The sequence below is a fragment of the Ictidomys tridecemlineatus genome, chromosome 6 (genome assembly GCF_052094955.1).
Source record: "Ictidomys tridecemlineatus isolate mIctTri1 chromosome 6, mIctTri1.hap1, whole genome shotgun sequence".
NCBI lineage: Eukaryota > Metazoa > Chordata > Mammalia > Rodentia > Sciuridae > Ictidomys > Ictidomys tridecemlineatus.
The window spans coordinates 51871121-51883973 of NC_135482.1; the positions used below are offsets into that span (position 1 = coordinate 51871121).

General features: G+C 31.8%; 1 protein-coding gene across 5 annotated transcripts in view; it reads right to left on the reverse strand.

Annotated features, from left to right (window-relative positions):
* Usp15 (ubiquitin specific peptidase 15) overlaps window positions 1-12853 on the reverse strand; it is a 116328-nt gene that overhangs the window by 12329 nt on the left and 91146 nt on the right. For 4 of the 5 annotated variants that reach the window (XM_005328683.5, XM_005328682.5, XM_040280392.2 and 1 more), the window contains 9 exons: window positions 10704-10877; window positions 7795-7953; window positions 7493-7717; window positions 2583-2666; window positions 2398-2492; window positions 2112-2303; window positions 1117-1232; window positions 667-939; window positions 209-279 (listed from right to left, as the gene is read on the reverse strand). In XM_005328683.5, the coding sequence (XP_005328740.2) occupies window positions 209-279; window positions 667-939; window positions 1117-1232; window positions 2112-2303; window positions 2398-2492; window positions 2583-2666; window positions 7493-7717; window positions 7795-7953; window positions 10704-10877 (1389 nt within the window). Of the gene's footprint in view, window positions 1-208; window positions 280-666; window positions 940-1116; window positions 1233-2111; window positions 2304-2397; window positions 2493-2582; window positions 2667-7492; window positions 7718-7794; window positions 7954-10703; window positions 10878-12853 lie in introns of those variants that run through there. The other variant, XR_005731785.2, reaches the window with a different exon arrangement.

Below are 12853 nucleotides of genomic sequence, written 5' to 3' on the forward strand. Positions count from 1 at the left end.
AATGACCTTCTATAATTAAAACGTGTCAACAAAAAGCATGTTCAAAACCCCTCTAGTTGAAAAAAAGTTTGTGACCAAATTTTTAATGGCAAAATATAAACTAATTTCAAGGAAGCAGAAAGTGTACAAAAGAGTGTGGTTAACTCTAGCAATTAGAATAAAGTAAGCCAAGAAAAGGTAAAAAAGCAGTGTTTGAGTGATAACTTACCTCGGCAGCATTTTCATCAAAATATCTTTTTTTCAATTCAGGATCCCAATCCAAAGCAAGAAAAGATCTTTCTAAGGTGAAAAACATTTTTTTCTTTAAAATTCAATGTGTTTTACAACTAAAATTTGTATATTTTAACATTAGGGTATATATAAAAATAAACAAGGAGCAATTTTTTCTACTTGCACAGATGATTAGGACAAATAACTATTTCCAAGCCTTTAACAAAGTGAGATCAAAAGACAAAAAGATACAAAGCTGAAGCATGAAGTTAAACCCTGCTTTAGTAAACACTTGCATGTTTTAGTGTACCTAGATATTAAGGCCTTTTATTTAATATTTTAAAATAGATAAATGGTATTTTTCATGGTTGGGCTGAATTTCATGGTTTTATATTTTAAAAAACCCCACTTACTGAAATTTGATGCTCAAGTCATTTTTTCACAAAAAATACTTACCATCTAGCCTAAGCTGCCTATCATCAAATCTTATATGCCTTGTATCATCTTTGATGTAGTTGATATCAGTATTGCCTAAGTTGTTGAACTGGAATGTAAACAATCGTTTTTTGTGTCCCGTGAGTTGACCTTTGCAAGTTTCCTCAGTACATAATCCATTTTCAGAATCATTATCTCCTCCAACTGAATCTTCTGACTGACTATTTTCATTCTCTGAGGGAAGTTCTTGATCCTGGCTGGATTCATCATCTGGTTCATCTGTTTCCATTTCACCTAGTTTTAGATATTAGAGATCTTTAAATAAATCCAGTATTAACATTTCTGAAATAATTATTTTACCTAGATTTACAGATGGTTTGTTTTTAGTTCCTTAATATCCATTTTTAAAATTTTTTCTCTGAGGCAATAATCCAAGTGAAACATTTTAATAATTTAACAGGAAAGTCTTACTTGGTGAACCTTCTTCATGTATGCCATTTGGGCCATTCCCATTAATATTTTGGTCTTTACAGCAATGCAGGGATCCTTCAGTTTCTTCAGTTTCAGTAGATATTTTGACATATCGGCTTAATAAAATCAGAAATCAAACAAGTTCAATTCTACAGAGATCTAAAAACTATTTTCCACTCTACCAATAAAATGGAGCTTTTCAATGCAACAACAGTGGTTATTTGGTAGATTTAAAAATAAATTAAAACTCAAAGCTTACAATTCCATAAGTAGAATTAATTGTGTTTTATTTGTCTTTATAAAAAGAATATTTTCTTACTTCTAGAGTGTTATATCTGTCTTTTATACATTAAAGTTTGTGGCAAATAATTTCTCAACTTTAAAGTATTATAAGATTCCCATTTAAATGATATACATGTTATTACTAAGAAAGCTTGCTTTTATATGATGTGAACATTTTTAATAATATTTTTTGTGGCACTAGTGATCAAAATGAGGATAATGTGATCTTTATGTATGAGTTATGAAACTACAATAATTAGGTATACAAGAAATAATACTGAACATGTCAACTATAAAAAAATTAAAAAGGATCAAATGGTGTTTATGATTACCTTATATAATTCAAATCAAGATTTTTAGGAAGGCAAAAAATGGAGTATACATTGTGAATATTTATTCTTTTAAGACAATTAGTATGAGTTCTTGAGCTAATACTACGCATAAAGATATGAGACTCTGCCATTTGCTATGATTCCAGAGTGTACACATGTATCACAGTTATTGATAATACTGAGTTTAAAATAACCTCAGTAATGCATTTTCTTCATGATCATGAAAGTAGATGACTGTAATCTGATTTTTAAATTGCTACCTGGCTAAACAAAGTTGAGATAATGTTCAATTACATTCTGGTAGTTCCTTGCATGTTTACTTTTTTACTTGTATTTCATTCCCATGCTTATTTTATTGAAGTAGAATTGTCTGGCACTTACCACATTCTCAAAAGGAGAAGATTATAGAGTTTATCTTCAGTATTGTTTCGTGGGACAGCCATAAGAAAAGGTTGACCAAAAAGTGAAGAACCAGTATGGTGGGTATAACTTGAGTGTCTGAATTTTTCTCTTAGGCAAACAGGAATAATCACATGTTCTGTATCTTCTGTCCTATTGATGTTAATTTCAAACCTATAAGAACACAATGGACGATAAACTCTCAAAATCTTGTTATTTCTTTTGATTATTTTCAAGTAATACTCTGCACAATAAATTTCATACTTACACATAAATATCATCCCGTTCCATAATACTACTAAGGTTTTCATCCATAGGGAATATTCTGTGAAATCTATGATTGTATATATCAGTAACTATCATCTAAAAGGAAATAAATTTCTATTAAGCTGGTTTTTTAACACCGAGAAACTAAACACCAATTTAAATTCTTCAATCCCAGAAACATCTTACCTTATCTGCCGGTACTCCTGACAAAGTAGATAATGCTGTGCAAAGATCTAGTATATTTCCAATTTTGGGGACAACCACTTTATACTAAAAAACAAACACAAAAAATTTTAATGAACTTATTATACTGGGAAAAAAAACACTGAGTAGATGAGACTGACCTCATAATTGTTTTCTTATATTCATTTGGTATTCAGTATTTGGCTTATAATGTCTACCTCCAATCTTGCCATTACCCCAGGAGATAATGTCCATATAGATGATTCATCCCACCCCTTATTTTTCCTCAGTTTCTCAATTTAAAGATCTATCCTTACATTCAAGTATAGTCAACTTCCTGGGCCTTGTTGCCACCTGAATCTGCTTTGCTTCTGATACCTTAAACTCTAGCAGGTTATTGTCTAACTACCACTACCTGCTTTACCTGGAAACATATTCTTTCCTATTCTTATCTTTTATAGAGATTTCTAGTCCTTATGACACTCAGATTTTCTCCCTACTGTCTTCATGCACTTCCATCCCGACCCCATATTCTTCATCAACTCAATCATTCCATTATAAAACCTTTAACCTCTATTACTCAGTTCCACTCTTGCTGAACTTTCTCAAAGCAGTTCAGATAAGCTGCAGAAAACTCCCCAACTTCAGATGCCAGTGAACTTCAAATCCACAGTCTCAACTGATCCTTAACACTGCCCAGAAACAATTCTCTGAATCTTATTTGCTGTTTTTCTCATTTCTCTCAATTACTATTTAAAATATTCACCATTACTTAGCCCTCCTATTTCACTGTATCTCCCCTTCAGAAGAACATCTATTTTACTAAGAAAATGGAAGCTGCCAAGTGGTAAAAATCTGTAATTTCCAGTTCCCTTAAAAAATTACTTGAGGACATATAGGTTTTTTTTTTCTTTCCTGTCTCTTGCAATACAAGATAAGTGTTTTTCTTCTCATTAAGGGAGAACCCTAGTTTATATGCTCTGAATTCTATCCTCTGTTAAGACCTAAATCTAGCAACTAGACTTTCTTATTATCTTGACTTTTTTGCATAAGCACTGGAATACAATAAACATCTCAAAAAACAAAACAAAAATAGTCCTTCATTGCTTTCCCTTATTTCCCCTGCTTTATAAATGACTTTATTAACAATATCTACACTATTATAACTTCCTTATCTCCCATTCACTCTCAACCCATTTTCTGGCTTTTGTCTTCACCCCTTTATTTAACCTATTGCCAACATTACCAAAACTACTACACAACTCACTCTTTACCAGACTCTATTTTATTGATCTCTCTGCAGAATGACTGCTGACCACACCAATCTTTAAAAATGTTTCTTTCCTTATAACACTACTTCTTAATTCTTTTCTATTGCTGTGATAATATTGAATTAGAAGCTCTTCCATATTCTTTTTTTTTTAATTAAAATTTTTTTGTAGTTGTAGATAGACAGAATGCCTTTATTTTTATATGGTGCTGAGGATTGAACCCAGTGCCTCTGCATGCTAGGCAAGCGTTCTGCCACTAAGCTACAGACCGGCCCCTCCATATTGTTCTTTAAAATTTTGTTCTTAGACCTTTCCTTGATTCTATATACACTCCTTAGACTAATGACAATATATCTCCAATTGCTTTGGCCAGTCCTGGATTAGACTCTTATCCTAGTATAATTATTAACAAAGGCCCTTTTTATTTTCAGGAGAGTTCTAGTTTAGATGATAAATCAGAGTCACTCTAGTCTTAAGTGATCTCATCCTTTTAAACCACTGACTACCATTCTCAAAGAGCTCACTACTCAATTTAAGTCTTAATTACAGTCTTTCTCCTCCAGTGTGAATACATAAACTTAATGCCTATCAGATTATCACCATCTAAATATTCCTTCTGCATCTTGAAGTCAATGTATCCAACACTAATAGGTTATGTTATTATGTTTAATACTAAAAAGGTTTCTTCTTAGACTTATATTCTTCCTATACATCCCATTAAAACAAAGAGCACCATTAAGCCCTCAATTCTCTAGTCCAGGAAACGTGAAATCATCTTTAAATATATCTACACATTTTCACTTCCTAGATTCAAAACTAGTTTTACAATCAAACTGCCATACTGACACAACTTCAAGCCCTTGTCAACTGAACACTTTGAAAGCCTCTTATCTGTGGTCTTCATAGTTCTGATCTAAGTCTTTCCTATCTAATCTATGTGCTAGCCAGATTCTTATTTCTCAAACACAAATACATCCATATAATCTCTACGCTTTTAAAGGTTATTAAAAACCTTAAAAGCTTTCCTAGCTTTAGGAAGAAGTCCAAATTTCCTATCATGGTATCAAACATCTTTGTGATAGGTCTTTGTGATACTCATTGGTAAAGTTCCTGCTTACCGTATTTTTAGCTACTTATAATTTTTAGAAGTAGGGCCATGACTTCTTTTGTCTTCAGGCCTTGTACATGCCAATTTTTTGGCCTATAATATCTTCATTTCCAGCTGCTACCTACTTAAAATCTAATCATTCTTCATGATTCATCACAGGTATATCAGTTTGTGCAGGTTATTCTTTCTGTGAGCTCCTGTGGTACTGTCATACTACTTCTCACACTCTATGACAAACTTCTTAAGAACTAGGATTAGAAACACTTTCATATTTCCAACCCCTTACAGAGTATGAGAGCAACAGATAATACATCCTCAATATGATTACTAATATAACCTAAATCAACTTCAGTAACAGGATGTTAGCTAATTTCACTTCCTTACCAGCTGATTAAACCATAGTGTTAATGAGGATATCGCTTTGTACGTAAGCTGTGTTTAAGAGGAAAAAATAACAACAACAAAATACCACCCCCATCCCTCTAAAAAAGAACCTAAACAACACCCAAATCCAATTCCTGTGTTGATTGTGGACCTAACTCTCACAATTAATATTCTTGGTCACCAAGTGAGTAAAGAAGTAACTCAATGAAATTCACAATGCTGAAAAAATGATTTAAAGCAAATTACAGAAGAACATTCACCATATACCTTAAGGGCTAATGTGTAGCTTTAATATAACCTGTCATTATATAATACATATTATTTTATAATATTAGCCTGGAAGAGTATTGTCTTTAATAAATGTGCTGAACATAAATAAAACATCTACTTTTTTTTGTTGTTGTTATAATACATTTTTACTAATTTTTCATATTCTTTTGCTCCATTGGCATATATTTGCAAAGTTACAAGCTAGTGAGGTAAGGGTATAGTTTAACACTGACAGAACTGAAAATAATGTAAACAATCTGCATTTACAAACAAATGAATAAGCGAGTACCTAAAGAATATATATTATTATCAAGTATGAACAGAAAAAAAGTGTAAAAAGTAAAAGCAGGTCTTTGTTGATCCTGCTCATAGATAAGGGTAAGTTCAACACTACTTGACAAAATACCGACATAAAGCCACTAGGTTTGATTAGTTCATGAAGGAAACATAAAGAAGCAGAAAAAAAAAGGTGAAATTTATATGGGATTGCATTATTTATTACAACTAGACTTCAGTTACCTTGAATGAAATAACTATTTTTCAGAATATTGTAAATATCCTTTTCTTGTTAAGAGTAAACTAAACTCACTTTCCTGCCTGAGTGGTAAAATCATAATTTTGTTCAGAGCATAACTTTCATATAGATTTTGTGACTATTAGGCACCAAACAAAGTTGAGCTATCTGGATGGAACTCTAAGGATTTAGAGAAAACAATATTCTGAAGTAGGACCATATCTGCCTTGTTTAGTGAACAAAACTTTATACTATTTGTGCCTAATACAGCATTGTGAATACTTTTTTTGGTGGGGAGGGGTTCTAAGGACTGAACTCAGGGGTACTTTAACACTGAGCTACATTATCAGCCTTTAAAATTTTTTTCTAAGTTGTTCAGGGCCTTGCTAAACTGCTAAAAAGCTGGCCTTGAACTTGAGTCTTCCTATCTCAGCCTCCTAGAGTTGCTGAAATTACAGGCGTGTATCACCATGCCCGGCTTGTATACTGTTGCATTAACATACACAAATTAAGCATTGAAAACAAGATTTATAAGTCTCCTATCTTCAAATAACTTATGGTCTAGGGAAGAAAAACAAGAGCAAATAAAGGTCAAAATAAAATTTGCTAAGTGCTGTTAACAGAATTTAGGGGAGGTAGGAAGAGAAAGGAGATACTTTCGATGGGAGGGGTCAAGTCTCAGAAAAGCACTGATAAAGAAGGGAGAAAATATAGAATTTTATTCACAAAATAGAAAATAGTCCAATTATAACACTACACTATGCAATCAAGCAAACATGATCATTAATGCCTACTACCAGTGATTTTGCATAGGATAAACAATATGTGATAAAACAAAGTATTAAAGATTAAAACATTATTGAATCAAATATTTTAATCTAACTAAATTTCCATTTCTCATTTTTGTAAGCTAATTGTAAAACAATGTCTGTTTTCTTTGATGAGAAAAAGTCTTTGAGAATACTTTTTACATGACATCCTTCATCCTTTCAAGATTCTAAAAATTATACTAATTTCCAAAGTGTTAAGCTTATAGTACACTACACAAACATTATTACTAAACTGTGCTTTAGGATTCAACACTAATTTTTAATTTACATATAGTACTAGAGATTAAATCCAGGGCCTTGCACATGTTAGTCAAGTGCTTTACCACTGAGCTACATCCCCAGTCCTTTTCAAAACTTTATTTTGAGACAGGGTCTTCCAAGTTGCCCAGGCTGACCTTGAACTTATAATCCTCTTGCCTCAGCTTCCTAAATTGCACATACCACCAGGCCCAGCTTCAAAACTAATTTAATATAGTACTCAACCCTATAATATTTGATAAAAAGTAACAAATGTAAAGAAAATAATCACTACTTACCTGCATAGGTTTGGTAAGTGGATCCATTCTAACTAAATAAACTTCCAAAGTACGTTCTTTTTTCATGGGCAATGGAAGTGTCAAGTAACAAAAAGGATCAAATGTTACTGAAATCTTAGCACATTCAGGACAAACCAAAGTTGATTTGAAAAGGCCATGAAATATATCTACTATGATAGAATCGTTTCTTTTTAAATGGTTTTCCCAGGCTTCTTCAGCAACCACCTATAAAGAAAATAAGATCAAATTATAGAGGTATTATAGAATTGCAACAATGCAGACAATAATATCATGAAACTTACTTTATCAGGCCTTCCATCAGCATCTTTCAATTGTATATACGGTTTTTTCCTAATTCTATTCAAATCTTCATGTAGTCCATCTAATAGGAAAGCTAATAGTTCTTGACAGTCTTGCTGTTGATATCCAGAAAACTGGGGTGCAAAACGTCCTACCTGTGTCTGTGAGAAAAGCAAAACCATGAACTCAGCAAGAGTCAGGATTCCTTTAAAATTCTACAGTTGATTCTTATTATTCATGGACTCCATATCTATGAGTTGCCTACTTGCTAAAATTTATTTGTAACCCTCAAATAAAATTTAAACACTTTAGCAGTCATTGTGGATATCCTCAGAGAGGTGAAAAATTTGAGTCATCTAACATGCACATTCTCAGCTGGGGAACAAAGTGATCCTCTCCCCTTTTTATTTTAGCTCTCATACTATATAAACAAATGTCTTTTTGTAGTTGATTTAGTGCTATTTTTTTTTCCACACTTCTGTGCTGTCTTCTAGTTATTTCAGTGTTTAAAGAGCCCCCCATACATAGTGCTGAAGTGTTGGCTAGAAGGAGGCTGTGATGTACCTTTTGGAGAAAACATAGTTAGATAAGCTTCCTTCAGACATAAGTTACAGTGCTGTTGGCTATGAATTCAATGTTAATGAATCAACAACACATATTAAACAATTTTTTTTCCTTTTTTTCTTTTTAGTACCAATGATTGAACCCAGTGGCGCTCAACCACTGTGAACATCCCTAGTCCTTTTCATATTTTATTTAGAGACAGGGTCTTGCTGAACTGCTTAGGGCCTAAATTGCTGAGACTGGCTTTGAATTCACAATCCTCCTGCCTCAGCCTCATGAGCCATAGGAATTACAGGTATACACCACCACACATGGTAAATAAGGGTCTTTAAACTAAAATACACATAAAACAAAATGACACACTGGTTGGTTGGTGAAAATGTGAAAATGTTACAACTAGAAGGTTTGATAGAATCAAAACCTATATTTTCCCTAGTAGCAACAGTTTAGTATGGTTATTCAGTGTTTGCAATACATTTAAGGAATATAACTATTGTGAATAATGAAAATGTATATATACAAAATAGGAGCATATATCTTGTTTTGCATTCCAGTATACATTCCATGAAGCTTGCTTATTTATTTATTTATTTTTTTTAGAATTTAACCTTTATCTTATTCACTTTTTTTTTTTTTAAATGTGGTGCTAAGGATTGAACTCAGTAGGCAAGCACTCTACTCCTGAGCTTTAATCCCAGTCCTCAATGAAGTTTATTTAGGCCAAAACAGAACAGAACATGGACTCCTTAAAAAAATGTGTAGATGAAAAACGAACAAAACCCCCCAAAATGGGTATTGATCATTATGGGTCCTATATTTCTTTGTTACTAATTGCCATTTCACTATTTGTCAAAGGAGTTTTCCGCACTCTTAATTTTTAGCTCTTGGTTTTCCTATTGCCTCTTCCTGTAAATGTTTGTCAGGCAGACAATAAAAGACAAGTTTTTATTCTGGCTATTATTATCATACAGATAATCATACATCTAAAAGAATTTTGAAAATAACTACTCTCTAAAATAGAGAAATGTTGACATGAGAAAAGAACAAGGAGAACATATAATAAAATATTGTACAAAAAATTGGGAAACACTGAAGGCTTAAAAAATTTAGTAACTTATTGCTTTGGGTCCACTGGGGAAAAAACTATAAATCTTTTAGTTTCTGTGTGTAAAAAGAGGAAGAATCTCATAAAGATAATAATAATATTTATGTTCAATTTTCCTAGTTTTGTAATACTATTTTTTGATTGGACTACAAAGAAATGTAATAATATAAATCATAATATGAGGGGCTGGTGTTGTGGCTCAGTGGTAAAGCCCTCGCCTACCAGCACGAGGCACTGAGTTTGATCCTCAGCACCACATAAAAATAAAGATACTGTGTCCACCCAAAACTAAAAAAAAAATAATTATAAATCATAATATGAAAGAAGTCAAATATCAAGAGCCTGCATTTTTACATAAAATTTAAAGAGGAAAAAAAAATCTAACAAAACAAAACTACTTGGAATGAGGGTTGAGTTGAGATGGTTTGTCTAGACTAGTCTGTCCAAATGTAGGGGTACATGATTTTTTAGTCGATTCTTACTTTTTAGGAAGTAGTATATGGTTACTTAGTACATGTCCTACAATAATACCATTTAAGTTGATTGTAAAAATTATGGCTTATTATAATTGCTTATTCTTCAAAAGTACATACTTTCTCATCCTACTCCTATTACAATTAATTAGGAAAACTTTTTAACACATAAAGCCAAATTTTAACTTAATTCTTGTTTGAATGAAAAATCATTTGTAATATTATTGATTCTAAAAAGAAATCTATTCACAAATTTGAATAAACTTTGACTTTAAAGAATTACATTGAAAACATTCATATTTAGTGACTGTTTTGCAGACTAGTTTTAATTTTTCAAACTTGCAATGACTACTGAAATACTCTTGAGTTCTTAGACTTTAATGAAATGTTCAAATTTATTTTTTAAGGTTGTATAATATGAAATAGTCATGTAGATTTTTCAGAGATGTATTCTAAAATATGCAAATAAATGCTCACTGCTATTTCTCTGTAGTAATTCTATCATACCAGTGTTTTTCTCAGTCTTTTAAAATTATTCCCCCCTCCTAAATCCTTTTTAGACTTTCTGAAAACTAATCACCCACTCTGTCATCTGTCTGAAATTTTTTACCACAGATGATCTATCCATCCATCCATCCATCCTATATTCCTTTGAAGGGCTATAAATCATTGTGATAGCTACTATTTTTCATCCTTCTCTTCTAGGAACTAGTTTTTGCCCTCTTGGGGATGATATCACTCTTGTTGAGAATGTATTTATCATACTAACCTTAAATGCTCTTGGGGTGACGTAGCTAAACTTTCCAGACCACATTTGCTTGATCAGTTCAGCATATGATTTAGCTATTTCGCCTCTCATTCCTAAGGGATTGTCAAAATTCAGTTCTTCTTGATACTTATCATTGAGGAAATACTCAGTAAGTGGAGGTGTGTTGCTCAAACACTGCAAAGAATAAAATATATTTTCAAGTAAAAGTAACCATACACACACTTTTTTTAAAACATGCTAAAATTAAAGGGAAACAAATTGTTTGCCACAGCAATCAGAAAAAAATAAGATGGTCTCTGGCACTAAGAAGTTACTGTTCAAATAAACACTGAAATGATGCACTCAACTATTCATTTCCCAAATTTCAAATCAATTATTTATAATAAATGAAATGTTAATATTTGTTGCTGTGAAATCTGCATTAATTTTAAACACAGCAAACTACCTGTTAGCTGGGAGAGAAGCTCAGAGTTTTCTTTCCTTCTTTTACTTGATTGGTAGAAATTATGGATTGTCTACTCATCCCAGGAACCTATAAATTAGCCTGAGTAGGTAAAAACTAAGATAAGAGTGCAAGCAAGAAATTAACTTAAAAAAGAGGTTTAGCTGACTCTCTATCTGTAGATTCAACCAACACAGATAGAAAAATACTTGGGGAAAAAATTGTGTCTACAATGAATATAGAGACTATTTTCTTTTCAGTATTCCCTAAACATTACAATATAGCAGAAATTTACACAGCATTTATATCAGGAATTTATGTAATCTAGAGATAATTTAAGACATATGAAAGGATGTGCATGGGTTATACGCAAATAATACATCATTTTATATCAAGGACTTGAGCATTCATGGATTTTGGTACCAATTACCATTGATACTGAGGGATGACTAAATTTACTGCTTCCACTATAAGTTACTTATCATTAAAGAGCAGCCTTTAAGCCTTCCATCTGGCCAACTACCTTTATAAGGAATAGTATAAACTAGCTGAAACTGAGAAAATAAATTTCAGTTATGTAGACTCTGGGTAAGTGTATTCTCACTTTTTTCAGTTCTTGTTTTAATACAATTCAGTTTTCTTCTATGGAAAAATAAAAACTATGAGTAATTTAATTCTTCAACTTTCTTCCATTCTAAATAAAACAATATATTCTTTAAAAATAGATGAAAGTACAGTTTCCACAATATTTTATTTCAAGATGGAATAATTTTAAGCTGATGATACCATATAATTTGATTTTAATACAAATATTACTACTTAATTAATGAGATGCCTAAAAAATGCAGTGTCTGCTATAGACATATAGCCATATAGGTAATTAGTTTTTTCCTTTTCCCCCTGCTGCACAGAAAATATTTGTCTTGGAGTCAAATGACAAACTGCTACATAAGGAACTAGTTGCTTGCATGTAAAATAGTAAAGGCCCAGTTTGATGAGAGCCTGGATTTACATTAATGGAAATTCAGTGTAAAACATTTTATTTTCAAAGTTTTTCAAAGAGTGCTTGCTATTAAATTAAATATACTTAGGGTGAAAGATTCAGTCTGCTGTTTTTTTTGATAACTCAGATGTTGTGAATTATAACTATCTTTTTGAGCTAAAACTGTAAAATAAACTTATTCAACTTATACTCAGGTCTTTCAAGTAAATTATGGAGCTTAATTTTGTGGTTTCAATTATAAATCAATTTATGTTTACTCAAGTAATCGTAGTATCTATTTAGGAATTTTCTATATAATAAAAATAATATTGTCTAAATTAGTAGTCTAGTCCCTATTCTCAAGGCAAAAGGGAGAACTACTTATAGTGCCATGAAATTTGTATTATCAGATTTTTATACAGTTAAAAATATCTAGGATGGGCTATACAGTTTTCAAGATCATTTACATATCACTATTAGTGTAAAAATTTTTCTTTATATTAGCAAGAGGAAGAGAGAAGTAGGCTACAGTGTAGGAGGCAACTAAGGGAAAGGATATTATCCTTTCTAATTTCTTTTTTATCTCAACACCTCTCCTTATCTCATACTCCTCTGGAGTTTAATTTTCTCTTCTTTTTTTATTATGTATCCTTTTAATTATAAACCCAAATTCAGTATAAAACTTTTAGTGTAAAACATTTTGGGGGAGGGAGGTCCAGGCAATCT